Here is a 25,098-nt window from a genome sequence, read left to right as displayed (position 1 = left end):
CGCACACACACATCTGCGAAAACACTCGGGTGTAATTGAAAACATACAGAGCCTCCTCACCGTGAGTTTCACGGACCGACACATTCCTCAACACACACTCTGGATCTCACGCACTCCCCGTGGAGCTCAGGCTTCCTGTGGCTTGATTAGAGCCCCCCATGTGAAGACAAGTGGACCCAGCATGTGCATGTGCATGTGCACGTGCGTGTGCATGTGTGTGTGTTGCAGGGTGGTGCACCTGCGACTGAAGGGGGGGTCGAGTAACTCAGACAGAAAACACCGGGGGGCCGGACCCAGAGACGGAGGTGTGTGACACATGAGCGAGTGTGAGAGGAAAGTGTTCATTCATGGCTTCCTCACACATCAGCTGAGGCTTCCAGTGGTTTTAAAGGGACAGTTCGCCTCTTTTTACATGAAGCTGTATGACATCCCATATCAGCAACATCATTTATGAACATCTTCTTACCCCCTGCTGCGTCCTGTGAGCAGAGTTCCAGCCTCGTTTTGGTGTTGATGAAGGTAGTCCGGCTAGTTGGCTGGGGTTTAAAAAATAAAGCGTTTTGCTTCTCAAAACAATATGCGTTAAACAGAGTAATACATTTGCATCACAAAATAGTTCTCCAGGAAAAAGTCAGACCTCACAAAAGCTTGGCCCTATTTTCTCTCCCTTCCCGAGCTGTGTAGACCTTCGTATCACTGCCTGCTGTGTAGACCGAGCAGCAAACACCGTAACAGGTGCGGCTGTCGGCAGGCATCTTTCCTTTCCTTTTGTTTTCTTTCCTTTCCTTTTGATTTGTTTTGTTTTCTTTCCTTTCCTTCTTTTTGTTTCCTTTCCTTTCCTTTTGTTTTCTTTCCTTTCCTTTTGTTTTGTTTTGTTTTCTTTCCTTTTGTTTTGTTTCCTTTCCTTCTTTTTGTTTCCTTTCCTTTTCTTTTGTTTCCTTTGCTTTCCTTTCCTTTCCTTCTTTTTGTTTCCTTTCCTTTTCTTTTGTTTCCTTTCCTTTCCTTTCCTTTTGTTTACGTGCTGTGCAGACCGAGCAGCAAACACCGTAACAGGCGCGGCTGTCGGCAGCAGGCAGTGATACGAAGGGAGAGAAAATAGGGCCAAGAGATTGTGAGGTCCGACTTTTTCCTGGAGAACCATTTTGTGATGCAAATGTATTACTCTGTTGAACGCATATTGTTTTGAGAAGCAAAACGCTTTATTTTTTAAACCCCAGCCAACTAGCCGGACTACCTTCATCAGCACCAAAACGAGGCTGGAACTCTGCTCACAGGACGCAGCAGGGGGTAAGAAGATGTTCATAAATGATGTTGCTGATATGGGATGTCATACAGCTTCATGTCAAAAGAGGCAAACTATCCCTTTAAGGAAGAAAATCTCCTCTTATGTATTATTTACTACCAGCAGTAACTCTGTTAGCGGCTCCTCAGATTCAGTCACAAGAGCCTGAATGAAGCTCCACAAACACATTTAATTGATTTCTGAGCTCTTCTTTTTGCTTCTTTTTTTGTTTCTGACCTCAGCGGGCGATTCAAACAGCTGAATCAGCCTCGGCAGAAAGGATGTGAGTCACTTCCAGGCACCACGGCTCCTCGGATGCTGGGTGACTCGAACAAGTCGTGAATGAGAAACAAGGCTCGGAGACACGAAGAAGGAAAGAAAGAAAGAAAGAAGGAAAGAAGGAAAGAAAGAAAGAAAGAAAGAAAGAAAGACACAAAGAAAGAAAGAAAGAAAGAAAGACACAAAGAAAGAAAGACACAAAGAAAGAAAGACAAAAAGAAAAACACAAAGAAAGAAAGAAAGAAAGAAAGAAAGAAAGAAAGAAAGACACAAAGAAAGAAAGAAAGGAAGAAAGAAAGACAAAAAGAAAGAAAGACACAAAGAAAGAAAGACAAAAAGAAAACACAAAGAAAGAAAGACAAAAAGAAAAACACAAAGAAAGAAAGAAAGAAAGAAAGAAAGAAAGACACAAAGAAAGAAAGAAAGAAAGAAAGGAAGAAAGACAAAAAGAAAGAAAGACACAAAGAAAGAAAGACAAAAAGAAAAACACAAAGAAAGACACAAAGAAAGACACAAAGACAGACAGAAAGAAATAAATACAAACACCAACGACGGGGGAGAAGAAGAAAGGGATGAAAAATGAAAAGCGAACGAGAGAAGGACGCTTTTCCAGAAGTTGCATCTGCACAAATAAAAAAAAGAAAGACGGAGAAAGGAAAACAAACAAATCAGTCCAGAAGCGAAGAAAGTAAAAAAGCTTAAAAACAGGAGAAGAAGAAGAAGAAGAAGCAAAGGGTCCGGTTGTCTGGCGTGTTTACACTGCGGCCTGTTAATCAATTCAAGATGGCGTCTGGTCTTGCCAGAAGCCACAACATCAAAGAGTCAGACAGCCAGTGAAGTCACAGCGCTTTAATTGACCACTAATTGCACTAAATTAGCTTGTGTGTGTGTGTGTGTGTGTGTGTGTGTGTTTCAGCCATCTTTTCTACCTAAAACAGCCGAATGTGCGCGTCCAACTTATTTATTAAAACTGTGATTCCCACAGATGGCAAATAACTTTCACAAATGTATGTTTGTCTTTTCCAGAAAATCTCCTCCGAAGTCCGTCCGTTTTCCATTTTCCAGGAGTCGCATCTTCAACCAAAAAACATCAAATCTGGACCTCAGAGGGGCTGCGAAGCCTCTCAGAACGATGAAGACGAAGCTTCGTCCACATTGATCCGACCTCCTTCTGAGTAATATCCTACCCTTTCACATCTCTTCTGTCCCAGGAAATTGAGCGGCCTCTTCTCCCAGGGACAGGCTTCAGAGATGGGGGAATATGGAGGCTCACAGCGGACATAATGTGGCTTTATGATGTCCCCCCTGACACAGGAAATAGCCAGAGGTCTGGGACTGAGTGAGTGTGTGTCTGAGAGGAGAAATACCCATCAGAGGGAGGAAATAACGAATCTCACGGCGGCTTCTCGGAGCACAAAGGGCCCCATCGCTGCACACATCCGCCAGAGATCACCATAGATCCAATGAAAGCGTCCCATCCATCCTCTCTATGCACCCGCCTCTGTGGGGGGGGGGTCCACGGCCCAAAGTGGCTCTTTCAATCGATGCGACACTTCAGACTGGAATATAATTCAGTTTATAAGCGCAGGTGTCTGTATTTGTAGGGCTGCAAAGATCCGATATTTGCATCGGCCGACACTAAACCTCAGATATCCTAAGCAGATCCTAAAAGCATCTCTATGGCTGTGTTCGAAACCACCAACTAACTACATACTGCATACTAAATTCTACATACTACATACTACATTCTGCATACTACATACTGCATACTACATTCTGCATACTAGAGACCGACCGATCGATCGGCCAATTACTATTATTATTTTTTTTTTATTGTGAATTTGAGAGCGATCAAACGGATGTTCTCAAGTTCCTATTTCCGGTTTCCTGCACAGCATGCTGGGAGACTGAGTTTTATATTGTTGAAACATAGGAAAGTGTATGTGCAAACATAGGAACGTTTAAGGCATGGAAGTTCCTGGCAGTATAAAGAACGAGAAGCATAAAACATGCCTGTGAAACTGAAATAGTAAAACTTGAACCTCCTTGTTTACATTATTTTTTATGTTGCTAGTGTGTTTGCAGCACTAATATATATTTTTTTCACATTTATTTTTATGTTGATTATATATAGTTATATATATATAGTAACTATATTATTATAGTTGGTATTTATTTATTTTATATTTAATTCATATGTTGTTTTTTCAACAATAGTTGTTCAACAGTTGTTCAATTTTCAATAAATCGTGTGAAGTTTACAAGTGTTGTGCCTCCTCTTACTAGTATGTTTGTTTGCATGCCAATTAAGGATAATACGATAGCATATCGGCCCTAAAAATCGGCCCAAAAAAATCGGCAGGTCACATCGGCCATCGGCTGACTCTGACCGCTAAATATCGGTATCGGCAGCGGCTTTAGAAAAACCCATATCGGTCGGTCTCTACCGCATACTCATCTATCAGACAGTATGCAGACAGTTTACCCACAATGCATTTCGCTCCTGCCCGAGCCGAAATCAGCCGGCCTGAAGCTGATTTCCCTTAAGCTCTAAACTCTGTAAACTTTAGCAACATTTGAAACATTTTCAGGTGAGAAAGTAGTCGTTTAGATCCCCAACGTGTTGAAAACCTGACAAAATACCGGCTGTTTACAATTTAGTTCCCACAAATTCGGCGCTACTAAAGCTAGCCGCAGTGAGCAACGCACTTCCTGTTATTTTCACAAAATAAAATACCCGTTGCCTTTTATCATAGGGAAAGCCATTTCCATGCAATTGGTGCTTTTGTTTTGAAAACAGGAAGTGAACCTACCCTCGTTGTAGCTAGCTTGAAACTGCCATTTTGACAGGAAATGACGATTGGCGACGTCACGTTACGTTGCATCTTGGGTAGTTTGAGTATGAGTAGTAACCTCATGATGCATACCCAACATTTCGGAGAATCTAGTATGCATCCGGGAACTTCTCGCTTACTCAAACTCACATACTAACCCAAAAAGTTAGGAGGAGAAGTAGGAGAAGTATGCGGTTTCGAACACAGCCTTAGAGTTTGTTTTACTGCTGACAACACAGAGCTCCAACCTGAAGAGATTCATTCACAGCATTAGGTGCTAAAAAGTCGACAGAGATGAGGACGAGCTCCGTCATTTCGTCCCCAATCCTCTCCTTCAACCAGAGATACTCATTATGCGGCTCCTCAAGCTTTAATTGGCGGCTCGCACTCGCATAGTAGCTTAAAACAATATGGTAACAATAACAATACATTTTTTCAAATAACACACAGCGAATACTGCACAGTATTAAGTATTTTTACTAAGTATTAATTAAGGCTTAATGGTGTTTCCTAAAGGGGGCACACTGTTAAACCTGGCAACGCAGCCCACTTAAACCACCTCACACCTGACCACAGTGCACGCTAGCTCCTTTAGCCAGTGCACGCTAGCTCCTTTAGGAACAATGGATCGGTTTTTAACTAAAAAATGGCAAAAACCAGCACAGAAACCATGCTCATCCTGAATGTCTCACTATGATTACAACAACAAACTACAAATACAACATGTAGAAAGTCAAGGACATGCAGGCCAGCTTCAGCTCATCCCAGTATTAAGGAAATGTGGTCTGAATTGAAAATGTATTGGCTGTGTTGTTTCTTTTTTATATATAGAAATGCATATTTGCAAAAAGGGGACTTTAGTATGTTGTTGTAAAAGTGGCTCTTCTCTTGATTCTGCTGCCAATGTGGCTCTTGTGAAATAAATAGTGAGTATCAGTGCGTTAAAGGCTGATTCTTCAAGGAAAAACTTCCTCCTGAGATGGATGGAGCTGCCTGGTCCTGAGTTTAAATGATCCGGCTGAAAGTGCAGCGACCCTCAGACATTCGGGCCCTCGGGGGCCATCACTGGTCCTGAACTGGAGCATCTGATTAAAACCTAAACCCATCCATCTTTATTTTAAGGCCGTTTCAGCGCAGGTTTTCCAGAACAAAAACATTTCTCCACAGGTGACGGCTCTTTACGAGCCTCTTCCACACTCGTTTTATTAGCCGCCCGTTTTCCTTTCAACCGCCACTACTCCCCCCCTCCTCCTTCATCATTTTCTTTTTCTGGCAAAGTCACCACACAGACGTCTTTTTTCACCAATTTCCTTTGATTTAATTACTGCCACATGCTGCCGACTGCCAGCGATCGTTAGCGAGAGAACCCGCCTGGACCAACGCGGCGTCCTGACAGGCTGAATGGGAAATACACTCGCATGGAAAACACACAGCTCGGGGGTTTGCCACACATCCGAGGACCCTCGCCGTTCTTTGCGTTGTTTACGGGCCCCACGGAAGCAAAGATGGGGGGGTGGAACAGAAAGAAAGGAAGGAAACTATGTTGGGATAGGGATTCCAGAAAATGATTGGAAAAATCTATGTGCATCACGGTACTGTCACTCACGTGAAACACAATCACAGCTCATCTATTATAAGATTAAATATTAAATAAATTAAATAGATCCTACTGGACTCCCTCCAAATTGGCAAGACTGAAACTTAGAAATAGGTAGGGATGGGAATTGATAAGATTTTACAATTCCAATTCCATTTTCGATTCTGCTTTACGATTCGGTTCTCTATCGGTTCCCTTATCGATTCTCATTTGGAGAAAAAGGACAACAAACCGGTCGATCAGCATCAACTTTGTTTAGTTTAGAAGTAACACGAGTCGTGACCTCACAAACCCAACAACGGTGAGGTCCACATTGGTCTATCCTGGCCTGGGTAATTTAACTCTTCCTGCTCTGGTGAAAGGAGAAGCTGGAGGTAGAGGTGAACTGGGGGTAGTACCACCAACCTCTGGCTCTGAGCCAGTCAGGCTCTGTCTCTCATGATTTCATCTAAATGTAATGCCCGAGAAGGCATTCATTTAACCTTAACCGTTACTAACAGCAGCTTTTATAATGAGGCAAATGGTGCTAACATGATAGGCAGTGTTTGTTAGTTAGTTAGTGACCTGCAGTGTTAGCCGAGGACATGCTAACGTTGCTAACGTTGCTGGGTTCAGATTCACCAACGTTAGTCCGGAGCAGATCGAAAACGCGACATTCATTCATAGTTATTGCATGTTGGTAGTATTTCCTCCCTTTGGTGAAATATTCACTTTGCAAGTTGCCCTGTTGTCGTCTTTTTTAGTCAAGTGGAATCAAACTTTCGAGCGTTTGTACCGCTTGGGCGCCATGTTTACTGTTGGCTGCTGGCTGCGCTGGACTCGCCACACAACGATGCGTGGTGACGTCATTCGCGCCCAAGGTGGGAACTCTGGTGCATATGTTATACGAGTGTGACTAAACTGGTGACATGTGGAATGCCATAATTTTGTTCTTGAATAAGACGTTTGGTACGCACTTGACCAAAAACCCTTCATTGTGTCCTTTGGGACGGCTTCCAAATAATATTCAAATGTCAAAACGCCGAATATCATGGTGTCATTTAGCTATGATAACAGGGTGCAGGGTAACTTTACGCCACTGGAAATCTCCCATCTTGTCAACTTTTAAGGAGTGGATAGAGGCTCTAAGCTCAATGGCTGTGAGCGAGTCACCTATAGAGTGGCTGGGAGGGAAGATCTATTTAATGAAGTATGGGGCCCATTCCTGCCCAACTGCTGGATATGGAAGGATGGCACTACCTACCTCTGCATATATATATATATATATATATATATTTTTTTTTTTTCATGTACAGGATATGTATGCTATGTAGACTTCCTAGGGTGTTGTGTTTTTTGTTTTTTTGTTTTATTTATCTGTTTGTTTGTAAAGAAAAAACAAAAAAGACTGGACAGGTACTGAAAAAGAATACACTGGAAAAAATTCCCCTCCAAAAATAAGTAAAAAAAACCAACAAATAAAAGACGTTTTTGCTTGAAATAAGAAAAAAAATCTGCCAATGGAACTAGTGAAAATCGGCTTGTCAAGATTTCTTGAAATAAAATGTGATATTTAGGACTTTTGAGTTAAAAGTGATCTTGAAATTAGCTTAAAAACCTCTTCAAAAGCTTGTTTCATATGAAATCCGACTCAAAACAATTTGTTTTCAAGACTTTTTCATTTAACAAGATATTCCAGATGTATTGTCTTCAAACAAGTCCCTATATCTGGCTGAAATGGTACTTGTTAGGCAGTTGTGTCTTATATTAGGTGTAATGAGATATTTTGACTAGAAATAAGACAAATGTACTTGGTAAGACTTTGATTTTTTCCTGTGTACATTGTTTGCTATTCTTAACATGTAACTGTAATAATGTAACAGTTAGTTTTTTGCATCTGTCTGAAAAAAACATCAATAAAAAAAAAAAAGAAAGGAAGGAGGAAGCATCTCCTTCAATGCACAGGAAGTTAGACAAAAGAAAGAGAGATGACAAGATATTGGTACGGAGCCATTTGGCTGTCTGACAGCTCATTAAGCTGTTTTATAAATAATCAATTGATGAAGTAATTAGCAGCAATCTCTAAGTTTCAGACACGTTTACAACGTGTGCATCAGCTGCTCGGTTTCCGGTCCGATTCCCAGACTGTCGGGTGCATCTCGGTGTGGAACCAGAGGAAAAAATGAAAAGGATTCCAATAGAAAAGCACTTAATAATCCGCCTCTTTGCCATTAATCCACCTCCTGAGAGACGGCTGACCGACAAAATCTACCGTTTAAACGCCAACGTTTGATCTTTAACCGTGTTTTACCAAAGTTCTCACAGGGTTCTGTCAGTTTGAAACACAATGATTGGTTAGAAACTGTTTGAAATGAGTATTTAAAGTATTTAATCTCACAGTTTTTGGGGTTTTGGAAGAGCAGATGAGCCCTCTGAGGCCTGGTTTCTGACTATATGGCCAGCAGGTTACTCTGCTCAGGTGTCACATTGGCTACAGGATGATCAATAACATTTAGTTTTTGATAGATAGATAGATAGATAGATAGATAGATAGATAGATAGATAGATAGATAGATAAGTACTTTATTCATCCCAATTTGGGAAATTATTGTGTTGCAGCAGTGTACAGTATAAAAGATATGTAAACAATTCAAGGAAAAACAAGCAAATAAAATAAATAGAATAGAATTAGAAAAGAAATAGAATATTGGAATGACCTTAAAAGTCACCTTTTTCACTGTAAAACATATATTTCCAATCTCCAGATATATCGCAAAGAGAACTAGAGCAAGTTATCCCCCTTTTTTTAATGGTTTTCTGGCCTGTTTGTTTAAATCGTTCCATTATTTACATGTAAATAAAAAAGAAACAAAGAATAAAAAGATTTCGTCTTTGCTGTCAAAAACTTTACAAATCAGTCGACTTTTCGCTTATAACCTCCTAAAAACACTTTGTTAAAGCCGGCAGCAGATAATACTCAGCACCCAGACACCGATCAGTGTCCAATAACCCAACAACCTCAACTAAAGGTGCAGTACGTGAGCTGCTGTAAACCACAGTCCACACTCAGCTTTGCCAGCTTAACATCCACCATAATATTCATCGATCCCACATGTGGTTCCATCCAAATAGTGACTAATTCACTTTACAGAATCAGACTTTTCTACCTTCTTTTATTCTATTTCACACGGACCTCTGCAACGGAAAGGCGGGCCTCACACCTGAGCCATCTGTTTCCACGTGACGCCAACGCTTTGAGAGGCGAAGGCGTTTCATCCAGATAAAAAAAGATGCAGAAGAAGAAAAAAAAGGAGGTAAAAAGAAGAAGAAGGAAAGTAACAAACACAGTTTTCTGGACCTTAAACCTTTTTATCACGCTTTTTTTTGCAGATTTCTGTTGGGAGCTGCGGGTCGGCGAGGCAGGACGAACCCCGATCGCCTGCTTCTCGTCACCGCGTACAAAAAAGATGCAGAAGAAGAAGAAGAAAAAGGAGGTAAAAAGAAGAAGCACAAAGAGATGGAGACACGGAGCGCTTACATTGGCTGGTTGCTGCCATCATGACACACACACACACACACACACACAAACATGTCCTCTCAGCTGGCACGGTGGCACCCAGCCCGACAGCCAATCAAAATCCCCCTTGGAGGGCAGGTGGCCAATGAGACCTCTGCTCTCTGCAGCAGCCAAGCTGTCAGGCTGAGAACGAGTGTGTCGGGCGCACACACTCGTTTAATGTCGCTTCTTTGCCGTTTAAAATGTTAAAATGTCATCTCTGCCATATTTAAGGCGGTCACTCTTCTTCTTCCGCATGCTGAATCACATTTATGTTCAACTTCTGTGAGGTTCCGCTTGTTTTTTTAGAACCTGGCATCCATCCACGCCCAAATGCAGCCTCATAAATAAATAAGCGTTGTGTAAATAAATTAAACCGATTACACGTACAGTCACGAGGGGCCATGGGCCCAACACGTGTGCATCACCTTGGAGACACGGCAATAAACAAACTGTGTTTTAAAACACTGACAGAAAAGGAGAAACAGGAAGTTTTCCCTCTCAAACCATCACAGAGACGTTGGAAGGCAAACTTTGGACTCTGATTCCTCTCCTCCACCTCCTCTAAGATGGCTGCTTTCATCAGAAAGTTGTGTCGCAACACGAGTCGACGTCACCGGGGCGCCACTGTATGTCGCAGGGACCCGGTTGCCGGGGCAACGCGCCAGCAGGCACCTAAACTGAGCCAAAAAAGCTAAAATGGCTGCCGTGGCGTGTTAATTATTAAGGAGGGGGGCAGACGGAGGGAGTCGGGAGCAGAGAGCACGGCTCTGCCGGTGGGATGCTGGGTCAGAGGGACCCCGTTGCCGCGGCGATGCGAGTCGGTGACGGACACCCAGGTCTCGTCTGAGTGCAAAATGGTAACCGAGGAAAAGCGCTAAGATGGCTGACGCAGGACGCCAGAGTGAGGCGTCACCTTCAGCCTGAAGAAGACGGACCGAACCGAAACATTGTGGGAATATTTACAAGTTAAACTCAAACTCCAAAGTTTTACAGCTAAAGTTAAACGGTTTCTATCAGCTCTAACAGAAGACAGGCTTCATCAAACCGAAGAGAGAAGATGGCAGCTGACAGTTTTAGTCCATCTCAGTTAGAGCTTAAGACCACCTGATATTCTGTTGGTTTTTTTTGCTTCCTTCATTAGAAACCTGCAGTAAAAGCAAAAAGCAGCAGTCGTGTGAGACGCCTGCCGACAGCCGCGCCTGTTACGGTGTTTGCTGCTCGGTCCGCACTTCGGTCTGCACAGTTTACACAGCAGGCAGTGATACGAAGGGAGAGAAAATAGGGCCAAGAGATTGTGAGGTCTGACTTTTTCCTGGAGAACCATTTCCTGATGCAAATGTATTACTCTGTTGAACGCATATTGTTTTGAGAAGCAAAACGCTTTATTTTTTAAACCCCAGCCAACTAGCCGGACTACCTTCATCAACACCAAAACGAGGCTGGAACTCTGCTCACAGGACGCAGCAGGGGGTAAGAAGATGTTCAGAAATGATGTTGCTGATATGGGATGTTACACAGCTTCACGTCAGAAGAGGCGAACTGTCCTTTTAAGCAGCTGAGATAGCATTTCGTGAGGATGACTAAGTGGTAAAAAAGTACATATATGACAGAAGGTAAAGACTCCTCAGATGAATCTGCTGCCTCGTGTTTCCAAAGTGAAGCTAAAAGCCTCGTCTTTGTGGACGGAAATCTCGTTGCGCAACACGGCAAATAACCTGGAAATACACTCTTTAAAATCTAATAAAGGGAGCTAAAAACATGACACAGAAATGATTAAACACAAACACGGTTACACGAAATGCAGTTAGACTGGCAACAAAGGGGCCTCAGTCTCCCGCAGATGGCCCAGTCAGCACGGAAAATGTTTCCCAACTTGTTTATATCATCTGATCTAAATTTGTACATCCTTTTCAGCGAGGCGTTATCACAGTCCAGCAGATTCAACCACTTTTCTTCCCTCTGATCGCAGTTCAAACTCGCAATGAAGGAAATTCAAGCTGATGTGCAAAATATTTGGGAGAAGAGCTCAACGCTAAATCAGTAAATGGAAGCCAGAGGGACGGCGGGTGCCCGGCGCTCTGGTTTCTCCAGAGATGTTTGGGCTTCAGAGGCCGTTCCAGGAGCCTGACAGCTTAAATCAAGCGCACCTTCAGCGGTTCAAACAAAGCGCACGGTTCCTCTGAACATCTGATTGTGATCCCGCTCGGCCTGCTGATCCATAAAAACCTTAATAAGGATTAGAGTACCGGCCTCCCGTGTGCAATGACTGCTCAGAGTCATCTTACTCGTTTGTACATCTGGAGGAATAGTGACAAAGAGCCTGAAATAACGGAAACCCGTTGGAGAAAAACAGAACCTCACTGGAAAAAAATGCCCCTCCAAAAATAAGTAAGAAAAACAACAAATAAAAGACGTTTTTGCTTGAAATGAGCAAAAAAAATCTGCCAATGGAACTAGTGAAAATCGGCTTGTCAAGATTTCTTGAAATAAGATGTGATATTTAGGACTTTTGAGTTAAAAGTGATCTTGAAATTAGCTTAAAAACCTCTTCAAATGTCAAAAAAAGCTTGTTTCATATGATATGTGACTCAAAACAATTTGTTTTCAAGACTTTTTCATACAAGATATTCAAGATGTATTGTATTAAAACAAGTCCCTATATCTGGCTGAAATGGTACTTGTTAGGCAGTTGTGTCTTATATTAAGTGTAATGAGATACTCAATGAGACAAATATACTTGGTAAGATTTAGTTTTTTTCCAGCGCTGGACAAAAAATGCCCCTCCAAAAATAAATTAAAAAAAACAACAAATACGAGACATTTTTGCTTGAAATAAGCAAAAAAATCTGCCAATGGAACTAGTGAAAACCGGCTTGTCAAGATTTCTTGAAATAAAATGTGATATTTAGGACTTTTGAGATAAAAGTGATCTTGAAATTAGCTTATAAGTTGTGTCTTATATTAAGTGTAATGAGATATTTTGACTAGAAATGAGACAAATATACTTGGTAAGACTTAGATCCGCGGTATCAGCAGTTTCTCCTTCAGGGTTTATCCTCTGAGAGGCAGGAATGTGATCATTAATTTCGACACTCGGGAGCTAATGCTGGACTTTATCCTCAGGCTCACTCTGTCACAGCCGACTGCAGAAAACTGCCTTCATTCGGTAGATGTTCTTGTCAAAATTTACCAAAAAGTTAGCATTCCAACGCGCCATTCCGAGCTTCGTCTATTTACTGAAGTCTGTCATGACCGCTGTCGTTGGAAAGCTCTGAGTCTCCTGCACAATGATATGTCACCCAAATAACGGCACTTCCTTTCTATCAGTAACCAATCGTGAAAGTCTAAAGGCGGATTTATAGCTAATGACAAAATCTCATTGGCTGCTGCTCGTTTCTGCTAACGTGATTCGCTCAGACGCATCACGCGGTGGACTCTGACGCTCCGAAAATGCCCCATAACGCCGCAACTGTCAAAGAGAAGAAAGCAACAATTGCGCTTTGCAAGATGCAATAAAAGAAAATCTATTAAATCGATTAGATTAGCTGATGAACCATCGGGAAGCAGCACACCTGACCGTAAACTGTCGCTAGGAAACCGAGTTAATGACATCATACATGTCGCACGTCTCTATGAATTGATATGCCATCTTTTATTGTATTGTATTTGCTTGTATTCTTTATTAATAAGATTATTTTATTCAATATTAGTATTACTAAGGGCCTGAGCATTTATTCTGTTTTTGAGCAATTGTTTCCAATACAAATGTATTCAATTCCCCTATTTAAATCTTTAAATGCCGTTTTCTCAAAATAATTTTTTTGTATTTTCCCAGTATCAATATCTCAGTCTATAGAGCACCTACTAACACCAAATTTTCCAGTTATACACTTAGCAGTATTTTGAATATATTTATAGAAGGATTTGTTGATAAATCATTCCTGGCCTGATTTATGTGACATTATAATCCAAAAAATATGGCGAAAATCAATGTTTTTTTAGGCTATGGACAGTATATTTTGATTTCCTAGGAAATGAAAGCAGATATCCTGAAATCCCTCTGTAATTTTCTTTTAATTTTGTGTGTAAACAAAATGAAAAAAATTATTTTGCACCTGGCTTTATCATATGTTCAGATCTATCTTCCGTAAAAATATGCAAATGTGCGCATAATTAATGAGATCATGTCTAATTTGCATAATTAAACATACAAATTTCTGAAACTTGTAATACATTTTTTGTATAAGTAATCAACTGTGGAAGTTGCGTGGTGATATTTATTATTTTAAAATATTACCCTATTCATCAGTAGTGTCCCGCCTTAAGGTGTCTACTTAAGATTTTTGCTTGTTGCCTGGGTCAACTAATGTCCCATGGGGGGTTTTTTGGTGGCCATTTTGAATTTATGTCCGAAAACACCAATAAAACTTTTCATAACTCCTAAACCGGACATTATCCAAAGACAAATGAACACACTTTTTCTGATAATTGTGACACCAGTAATCAAATGGAAAGGTCACTGAGATGGTAGAACCACTCTTTATCAGAGAAATATGAACTCTGAGTTGGTATTTTAGTATAAATTACTCAAAAAAAGTATGGCGAAATGACAAAAGAACACCAATAAAACGCCAATTTACATAACTCCTAAACCAGACATCATACAAAGACAAATGAACTCTGAGTAGTATTTTAGTATAAATGACTTCAGTTCATAATTTCTCCTTTTAAATAATTACGGTTAGGTGCCGTATTTTAGACTGATGGAAAGCCTGATTAGCCGCCTTTCCAACGAGGTACAACTTGTAAGGATCGTGCGTTCGTGGAATGAGCGACGAAGCTAAATGTGTGGGAAACTTTTTTTTAGTCATTTATACTAAAATACCTCAAATCTAAAAATACGGCACCCAACCGTAATTATTAAAAGGGAGAAATTATGAACTGAAAAAAACATTTCCAAACTTTTTTTTGAGTTATTCATACTAAAATGTTCAGAAAAATTGTGTTAATTTGTTTTTGTATGATGTCTGGTTTAGGAGTTATGAAAATTGGCGTTTTATTGGTGTTTTTTCGCCATTTCGCCATACTTTTTTTGAGTCATTTATACTAAAATACCAACTCAGAGTTAATTTTTCTCTGATAAAGAGTGGTTCTACCATTTCAGTGACCTTTCCTGGTGTCACACTTATTACTGACTTACTTCCTACAAAGACAAATGAACTCTGAGTAGTGTTTTAGTATAAATGACTCAAAAAAGTATGGCAAAATCTAACTGTAATTATTAAAAGGGAGAAATTATGAACTGAAAAACCATTTCCAAACTTTTTTTGAGTCATTTATACTAAAATTATCAGAAAAAGTGTGTTCATTTGTCTTTGTATGATGTCTGGTTTAGGAGTTATGAACGTTTTTGAGTCATTTATACTAAAATTCCAACTCAGAGTTGATTTTTCTCTGATAAAGAGTGGTTCTACCACTGTGACCTTCCCGTTTGTTTCCTGGTGTCACACTTATTACTTACTTACTTACTTACTACAGGTGCGACGCACGTTTCAGAAGACGTAAAACCACGACTCTCCACACGAAGCGTGTCTAAACGCGCCAACACAACGGGAACCTGCAGAAGAAGCCGTTTTTCAGCAGCAGAGCGGAGACGAAGCCGGTGAGAACCTCTAATAGCCAACATATGGAAGCTCGCTGGTTGCCAGCAGCACAATCAGGACTGCATTATTTGGCCCACACTGGAATAATAAAGGAGTCGGATCAAAGAGCTGATTACTTCAGCACTCCAGAGCTGCAGGATTCTTTTCTGTTTGTTCTTTCTTTATGTCGCCCTAAATTTCTCTTTGTTGTCTTTGACTCACTCTTTCTCTTTCTCGCTGCCTCTCTCTCCCTCTCTCTCCTTCTTTCTTCGATCAGGTGAAGCTCTAACGTGGACCATATGGAAGCTGGAAAGCATCCATCAGCGTATGCGGCCGTTAACGCTCCAGATGCAGCCGTTTGTTCTGGAAAACGGGATCTTTAGCATCGCCGGCGCAGGACGGCAGCGGCTGAATCTCCAAACTGTACCTTTCACATTCATGCACACTTTGACCTAAATGCATCCAGGCCGGCAGCGCCATGCCGAACAGAACGGGCCTCACAACCAACGGTCTTCTCAGTGTGGCACTCTGACAATCACTGCAAAGCCTCCAGAGCGTGCACGTGTGTGTGTGCACGTGTGTGTGTGTGCACGTTTGTGTGTGAAATGGGCCATTAAACAGCAGGCTCTCCACAGATATTAGCCCCCTTCAACACGTAAAAAAATGGGCCAAAAATAAAAGCAAAACCTCTCAGTTTGTGTCAGAGTAGCAGCTCGTGGACAAGATTAAAGAAAAGAAAAAGAAAGAAAAGATTCGCCGAGAATTTTGTGAAAGAATAAAGTTCTGCATTGACTCAGATCTTGCGGTCTCTCGACAGCAACAAAAACTCGTGCTTCTCACAGATCTTTGTGCGTTTGCTGCAGTTCGGTTTCAGGAAAAAAGTAACAAACAAAATCACGTTACGAAAAAAATAAAAATAAAAAACGAAACTCGATTTGTTGTTCTCACGCTCGACAACTCTGGGCTCCGTTTTAGGGGCCGCCAGATACATTGAATTAGTTGCCCCCCTCTGTGATTGTGTGATCGCCATAGAAACGAACGCTGCTCGGTGGACACGTTAGCCTGAACCGCGGCGTTAGCGTTAGCTTCCTCTCCAGCCGCACCGAGCTGCTGCAGTTTGGCTCTCTTGTTGTTTAAAGTGTGACAGCTGTCTGCTGTTTATCAGCGAGTCCATGCAGCCTCCATAACAGCTCACCACAGCATGACTGACCCACTAAAACACACACGTGCACGCGCACGTGCACACACACACACACACACACACACACGCACATGCACGCTCTTAACAAAACGACAACAGCCCCGTTTTCCACTTTGATAATGAATACTGGGTGGGTTTCATGTGTGTGTGTGTGTGTGTGTGTGTTCAGCCCTGGTTTAGAATAGTGCACGCACACACACACACACACGCAGACACACACACACACACGCAGACACACACACACACACACACACACACACACACACACACACACACACACAGCTTTGCTTTATTCTCTGGCCAAAAATGCTAACTTACTTAAGCTTGCATTACTGCTGTGAAGCTTGTGCTTAGTACATATGAGGAGAGGCTTTAACACACACACACACGCACGCACGCACGCACGCACGCACGCACGCACACACACACACGCACGCACACACACACACACACACACACACACACACACACACACACACACACACACACACACACACACAGAGGAAATCACCGGTGTTCCTCGCTAACAGCAAACACTCCCGATCACAGAGGAGCAAAGAGACCAGAGCCGAGGCATCGCCGCGGCGACGGAGAGCGTCCTCCGGCACGGCGGGACGCAAACCCCCCGGTTAGACCAAACTGAACCCGCCAAAGCAAGCGAGTAAATCCCAGCGTTTCTCAGGGGTTCCTGAAAAATAATCTGATTCCATAAACGACTTTATTCTAAATCTGATGAACCTGCAGCTTCAGAACAGAAAAAAAGGATTATTGCTGCATTCAGCACTGTTATATCATCAGATAATAATTACTCCTGCAGCCTGTTGTCTTAATTCTGTTAGAAAGGGAATCGATTACATTACAGGGGGGCAACCGGTGGCTTAATGTGACGATAATCTGCTGTGTGAAATATCAGCGAATTCAGAGAAACGCTGCTTAAATAAGCCAGAGTCCACTTACAGATAAATAAAGAAATAACTAACTAAATAAAGAAACAAATAAATTAATAAAGAAACAAATAAATAAATAACTAAATAACCAACTAACTAACCAAATAACTAAATAAATAAACAAATAAATAAAGAACTAGCCCATTATCACATCTGATGAAATGGAAGAAAACACCATCAGTGACTGTAATGATCGGGTTGTTGTTTCGGCATCATTTCTATACGTTGTCGGTTACATTATTGCAAATTTGTCATGAACAACCTTTGATGTTTAATTTGCAAACTGTTTGTAAAGTGCAGTACAATGCAGATAAACAACCTGACATTTAAGTGCATTTAAGTCTGAATAAAATCAGAGCCTTTCTGGGTAAATAAAGGAATATTTTGTCTCATCTTATGGCTGAAACCGCAGGACTGTTCACAACAAATCAGTAACATCATTTTATCCACAGAGAAGAAGACGGCTTGTTTGGCCTTGTGTTTCCATGAGGGGATATTTCTCTAGAAAACCAGCCTGAATCCACAGAGTTTAGTGAATAAAATGATACAAAGCTCTGAGTTGTAATGTTTGGAGTGAACAGCGTCTGTTTCGGAGTCTGGAGGAGGATACGTTAAAGGGAGAGTGGAGAGGTTTGGTGCCAGTTCCGTCATATCATCGCACCACACCAGCACCTCAGGAACCAGCATCCACCTCCAATCCTGCAGAGCCTGCATTCAGCAGGAGGAATATTAAAGCCTTTCTGGCTTTAATCAGGAGCAAACGCACCCAGAACTGATCCGGATTCAACCCAAAACTCAGAGTTTGATTCATATCAGTCAGAAGAATGAATCCATAAAAACTCTTCCTTATGACGGCCTGAAGTGAGCAGCAGGAGAACCTGAACCTCAGTGAGACGTTTCTAACAATGTGAGAGCAGCTGAAGATATCATCAAATAAATCTGTGGTGATAATCATCAGCTTCCAGCCCCAGAATAAAAAAAGATCCTCATCAGTGAGGATCAATCAGCAGATCAGTCGCTGCTGCCAAGAGTCTCCAGAGCTCCAACATGGCGGCCAGAGGGCTCCTTCCTGCCTGGCTGTGTCAGAAACCGCATACTTCTCCTCCTACTCCTACTACTCCTACTAACTTTAACTTTTTTTAAGTTCCCGGATGCATACTAGATTCTCCTAAATGTTGGGTATGCATCATGAGGTTACTACTCATACTCAAACTACCCAAGATGCAACGTAACGTGACGTCGCCGATCGTCATTTCCTGTCAAAACGGCAGTTTCAAGCTAGCTACAACGAGGGTAGGTTCACTTCCTGTTTTCAAAACAAAAGCACCAATTGTATGGTAATGGCTTTCCCTATGATAAAAGGCAACGGGTATTTTATTTTGTGAAAATAACCGGAAGTGCGTTGCTCACTGCGGCTAGCTTTAGTAGCGCCGAATTCGTGGGAACTAAATTATAAATAGCCGGTATTTTGTCAGGTTTTCAACACGTTGGGGATCTAAACGACTACTTTCTCACCTGAAAATGTTTCAAATGTTGCTAAAGTTTACAGAGTTTAGAGCTTAAGAGAAATCAGCTTCAGGCCGGCTGATTTCGGCTCGGGCAGGAGCGAAATGCATTGTGGGTAAACGCTCTGCATACTGTCTGATCGATCAGTATGCAGTATGGAAATTCCCAGCTATCCGAAGAATGCCGTCGGATTCTGCTCTGCAACAGACCTTCTTCCCAAATGGGACAAACTCTCTCTGACACTCGGGTGACTCACTGTCTGAGGGTGTGTGTGTGCACGTGCACGTGCGTTATTTTGGCAGCTGCGACCTTGCACACTGAAGTCAAGGGCTTATAAAAACAGTAGGAGGAAAAAACGGGGAAGAGTCTCCCTCACGGAGCGTCCAACCGTCCCTGGACTGAAGAATCTGAAGAAATGTTTCGGATAAGTTTGAGAAATAATCACCTCCGTCTGCAAAGCATGTGCAGCATTCTCAGCGGCTAATTGATTTATGTGCTTCTCGTGTCCGGAGGTTTAAAATAAAGCACGAGATGATGTTCACACCTGCAGAATACGTCGACAGAAACAGTTCCCGGTCCTCATAAGAGCAGAAAAACCACACGGCTGCCACCACGATGAGAATCTGAGTCATCCACATCAATTCAATCGTCCTTTTCTGCACATTTTCATGCCTTCCGATCATCCACAAACATCCTAATTAAGGATTAACAGCCGCTCACTGTAAATGAAAGCAGGAGAATAAGTAAAATAATGCGAGATAAGGAGGATAGGATTACAAACACACATCATTTCTGCTGATTCACCGGCTACCCAACCGACCACCGACCCAAAAAGACCCTCCATGGCAGCTGAGAAACTCGCTGCTGGTGTTTCAGTTTCAGCTGGAAACAGACCCGACGTCTTTTCTTTTATTTCAGCTTTTCACTGCCACTTATATCAAGCATCACTTCAAGGTAAAGGCTCACCAACCTCCCAATCTCACACACCTAAAAGCAGCCGGTAAAACCGTCCCAAACAGAAGTAACAGAGCCACGATAAGCCTGAATCTTAAATCTTTAAGGAAAACACAACACAACACTTCCAGAAAGCCAATCTGATCTGATCTGGGAGAGCGTTTCAAACACGCTTTATCTCTCAGAAACGCTCCAGTTTCAATAAATATCAGTAAATCTGTGGGGTTGTTGTTTATCTGTCATTTCAACAACAAAACCAAAGACGTTGCCTCCATGTTTGTGTCCTGGTTCAGCGAGCAAAGTGGCCGAAAGTTCAGCTTCAACACGTGTTTAAAAAGGAGGAAGGATGGGAGGCTGCAGCACGTTCACCTGCTGTGTGTGTGTGTGTGTGTGTGTGTGTGTGTGTGTGTGTGTGTGTGTGTGTGTGTCTGCATGTGCATGTGAGTGTGCATGTGTGTGTGCATGTGTGTGTGCAGCAGCATCAGTGTCAGATAATCTGATGCAGAGAGATTAAGTTTAAGCCCGTCTAATGTGGAAGGCCTTCGCCGGCCGGACCGTGCACGCTCACACACACACACACACACACGTGCACGCTCACACGCACGCACACACACTCTGTCTAAGTGTGTGACTCAAACAAAGGAAGGTTCGGGAAATCTGCATCAGACTCTAATAAACTACAAACACACACTCATCAAAGAGCGAGACAGATGTTTTCTTCATTTCTCTAAAAAAAAAGAAGAAGAAGAAAAAAAAGTTGAGGAACACACACACACACACGCGCACACACACACACACACACACACACACACACACACACACACACACCACAACGTGATGATTAGAACTCAAGTTTAAGCAAAAAAAAAATACAAACACGCAATAAAACCAGCTTTTTGGGGGTTTGAACAGAGTATTTAGCCAGAGGACCCCCCCCCCCAACATAAATACACACACACACACACACACACACACACACACACTATGCGTCTATTTATAAAGTTATAATTGCATAACACGCTGTGCTCTAATTCCAGCCTACTGAGCACACAGGATGTCCAAACACACACACACACACACACACACACACACACACACACACACACACTCGTTTTCCTCGGGTCGGTCGCTGCTTCAGTTCTTCTTCTTCTTCACATTCTGATCATTTCTTTCTTTCTTTTCCCTTTTTTTTTGTTTTTTTTTTAAACCAGAAAATATTTCAAATCTAAAATGACTTTAAATTAAAACTCTCCACAAACTCGTGCAGAGTTTCACATTTTATCTGCAAAAACGAAAATAATTAAACCGATTTCTCTTCTTATATTTTAGAACCTTTTAAGGTTCCTTCTAATAGAACCCTTTGGAATGAATAAAGAACTGATAAATATCTCACAGCTCTTTACAAACCATCAATAATTAAATAAAAAACTACATATTTATGGAATTATAAATATGTATAAATATTTATTTTGGCTAAAATGGCTAAAAATGGGCTAAAGAAAAAGAGAATTTTTCCCTCCACACACACATTTTTTGGGTTTAAATTTTAAAACGGATTAGAAACAGTATTTTCTATTTAAATGGAATCTGTGTGATGAAACCGGTTCCTCTGCTGTTCTCCTGCAGACGGTTTTAAAGAGTTTTCTGCACACTGAGTGGACGGCAGGGGTTTTTTGGCAGGCAGCTCCAGGATTCTCCTAATTAAAACTTGCTGAATATTCAAACGCTGCGTTAGCATAACAATGGCCGGCTGGCCGGGCCGCCTTTAAATGAGGCCTTTTGTTTTTAGCCGAGCTTTCTGCTGCCTCATTAAGCCGCTGGAGCTTAAGTTAGCGAGCCGACAGCCGCTATCCGAAGCTGGGGCCTCGCCCCCCCCCCAGCCACACAGCCTCTCCCTAAACCAAAGCCCTGATCCAGCCTCGGCACCGTTTGCTCTCGCCGGGCAGATCAGTCCAAGCCTTTCTTCTCCTTCTAACGCCTGCAACCCAGTTTCCCTCCCGGCTCCACACCGGCCTGCAGGAACCTGCCTCCACCAACCCAAATCAGAACCAAAAAAACAACAAAAACAACAAAAACAACAAAAACAAGCTGCCTTACAGCCACAGAAATAAATCACACGCAGGCAAAAAAAAATGACCGCCTTATTCGTGGGTTTTTGTGTGTTTTCTGCCAGCGGACGGTGGGTGTAAACGGGCGGGGGGGGTAAAGCGAAGACAGAAAGCAGCTTGGCACCAGATCAAGACCGTGGGCACAATGTGCCATCCAGCAGCCGGCCGCCGAACAAAGCGGCGGCGCCACGCGGGGCCTCGTGGCGTCGCCCGAACGGAGCCAGAGCAGGTAGGAAAGAGGCGACTGCACGGGGGGCCGCGGTGGTCCGGAGACCCGGCAGGTTAGGGTCTGTTTAAGACCGTCTGAAGACGGGAAATTACTGTAAATTCAGCCAACTTTAAGCACGGAAACGCGGTTCTTTCTCCAGGGCGTCCATTACTGCATGAATAAATATCGCTTTGGATAAAATGAGCGTAATGTGTGTGATGTAAATGAAATAAAAAGATAAAAATGTGGGATATCCAAACATGCACGGCACCAGAAACTAAATGTCTTCTTTTTTTTACAGCCAAATATCCAGAATTATCCAGAATTTGATCGATGAATCATCAAAGTTCACACCTTTTTTTTTTCCAATCAGTCCAATAAATCTGCCCCCTGTGTGTCCTTGCTGCCTCCTCCTCTCCTTTCCTTTCCTTTCCTTTCCTTTCCTCTCCTTTCCTTTCCTTTCCTTTCCTTTCCTTCCCTTCTCGGGCCCGAAGCCGGCGTACAGCAGCAGTTAAAGGTGAGACAGAGTCAGACTGGCAGCTCGACGACAGGTGGATCAGCAGAGAATCCGTCTGCGTGTGCACCTGCGACGACTTCTTTTCTTTCTTTCTTTTCTTTTTTAACGTGGGCAGACCTGTGAAATCCGTTCACCTTTGCTTCACTTTGCACGCCGCTTCACCCCCACGTCTCTTTAAAAAAAAAAAAGAAAGAAAATCACTTCCCCCAGTTAGTGGTGTTTTACAGGTGCGGGTTATACTGGGAGACAGGCGGGTTCACAGCAGGTCAGATGTGCTTCCAGACAGACATGGAGGGGTTTTAAGCTGCTAATTGGACTCTCCCCCATGAAAAAAGAACAATTATGTGCAATATTTGTAACTTAGGATGGTTAAAAACACACAGAATTTATTATTTTAAAATTATGATGCATTTTGAATGAGTTGAATAGGGTGCAAAGAAAAAAAGAAATGAGGGAATATCATCAGAATATTAAATGTTTTTTTCATTTTGAGCCTTTATTTAAAACCTGTTCGTCTCCTGCTTCAGAATATATTTAAGTGGTTGTGAGTACAACTCCAAATATAATGTGAGGGCAGGAAAAAAAAACACAATTATGTGCTCAGAGCAAAAGAAAAAAATAATATCGAAGGGGCCTCCTGACACACGCAGAGGAAGAATCCCCCAAAAAGCCACACGTGTCACTCCGCGCGAGATCTCAGGAATAATGCTCTTAATTTGCTGCATTTATGTCCTATTTAAAAAACACAGAAAATACAGAAAATACAGAAAATAAAGCTGCTCTTCTGGATCATTTGAACCGCGCCTGACGCGCACTCATTTGGAGGCAGAGCCGCATCGAGCCGCGCGGGTTTTTGGGAACTATTTTAATATAAAAACACAATTTTTCTGATGCTTAGCTTGTGACGCGCACACTCAAAAACACACACTTTACAGCTTTTGGCGGGGTTTGACAGAGTTGTCACTTCCCTGGCTGCACATAAATTTATTTATTTATTTATTTTTTAATTTCCTCCGTCAGACCCACGCAGCTCTCCAACCTTTCCCCGGAAACAAGCCGCGGCAGCTCGGACACAGAGAGCCGGGCGCGCCGGGGACTCGGCTGCGGAGCCGGAGCGCAAAAAGCGGCGCTCCTCACCTTCACACCTCCACTCTCTCACCACTCTTTTCTTCTCTCTCTCTCTCTCTCTCTCTTTGCCTCCCTCTCTCCCTCTCTTTCTCTCACACACACTCGCGCTCACACGCGCGCGCGCGCGGCTCTCCCTCTGACACCCAAACCCGCGCAGAGGGCTGAAAAAGACGCGCGTCTTTTACGCACAAGTGTCCCTTACCGCTTTGCCGTTGTAGTAGTACATGAGCGAGCTGCCCGTCATCCCGGGGATGGTGTACGCGCAGTACATGGTTCCTCTCCTCCGCAGAAAGAAGAAAAGCCGTATTTGTCCCCCTCTTTTCTCTCTTTTCTACGCTCCCCCCGCCCCTTCTCGTCGCGTCTTCTCCACCTTGCTCCTTCTCCCGCTCCTTCCTCGCGCTTACTGGAACTTTTCCGGGGTTTGTTTTGGTCTCGGACTCTCGCCGCTCCGCTCGCGTGCTCCTGCCTGCGCGTTTTTTTTCCCCGCCGACAATTCCTTCAGTTGCATTTTCCCATATGGCCGAGCCGAGGCACGCGGAATATGCAAAGCAGGCGGAGAGAGGGAGAGGCGGCCGGCGAGGAGCGCCCCTCCCCTTCTCCCTCCCTCCCTCTCTCTCTCCCTCGCGCGCACGTGGAAAAATGCGCGGAGAAAAGAGAGAGAGAGAGAGAAGGGGTTGAAACGTATCTCGCACGCACGGTCGCTCGCGGACACGCTCGCGGTCGCCGCCACTCTTTCAACTTTCCACAGTAAATCTGGAAGCCATCCCCGCCTCCCTCCCTTTGAACTGAGCCGAATATTCACTTTTTCCACTGCTTCCAGAACACCTCTCCTCCCCCTTACTCCCCCTTACTCCCTCTCTCATCTTCTCTCACCGGTTATTTCCTCCCTTCATTACCCGGGTTCCTCCCCCTTTCCGTTTCCTGCAGAAACTCCTCGTTTTTACTCTAATTTCCCTTTTTTCTTCCCTTCTTCTTCCGCATCATGTCTTCTCCGTTTCTTTGCTTTGGCATCTCATGTTTACATCCCACACATTTCACCATCTCCTGCTTCCTCTTCCTACTCTCCCCCTTCCTCCCCCCTTCCCCTCCACCGTCTCACCCTCTTCAGTTTCCTTTCCCATCCTTCTCTCTGGTTTATTCTCTTCTTCTCCCGGCCTCCATCCTTCTTTTCCATCCTTTCTTTTTCCTCATTTCCATCTTCTTTTCCTCTCCTCCCTCCTTGTCTCATCCTTACCTTGTTTCCTTCCATCTTTTTCTATCTTTTTACATGTTTTTTCATCCTTCTCTCTGGTTTATTCTCCTCTTCCATCCTTTTCCATCCTCTCTTCTTCCTCCTTTCCTTCTTTTTTCCCTCTCC

At 42.9% G+C, this 25,098-nt stretch overlaps 1 protein-coding gene across 5 annotated transcripts in view; it reads right to left on the bottom strand.

Moving 5' to 3' along the window:
• The window catches only part of tcf4 (transcription factor 4), a 297,188-nt gene that overhangs the window by 70,756 nt on the left and 201,334 nt on the right, over positions 1 to 25,098 (bottom strand). Inside the window, exon 1 of one of the 5 annotated variants that reach the window (XM_075456127.1) lies at positions 23,944 to 24,290. The exons of the other annotated variants lie outside the window; for them this stretch is intronic. Coding sequence (XP_075312242.1) covers positions 23,944 to 24,012 — 69 coding nt within the window. The 5' untranslated portion in view covers positions 24,013 to 24,290. Of the gene's footprint in view, positions 1 to 23,943; positions 24,291 to 25,098 lie in introns of those variants that run through there. 5 annotated transcript variants of the gene reach the window in all.

This window comes from Odontesthes bonariensis, chromosome 22 (genome assembly GCF_027942865.1).
Source record: "Odontesthes bonariensis isolate fOdoBon6 chromosome 22, fOdoBon6.hap1, whole genome shotgun sequence".
Taxonomy (NCBI): domain Eukaryota; kingdom Metazoa; phylum Chordata; class Actinopteri; order Atheriniformes; family Atherinopsidae; genus Odontesthes; species Odontesthes bonariensis.
Note: the sequence above shows the minus strand (reverse complement) of the source record. Positions and strands in the feature narration are given on the sequence as shown.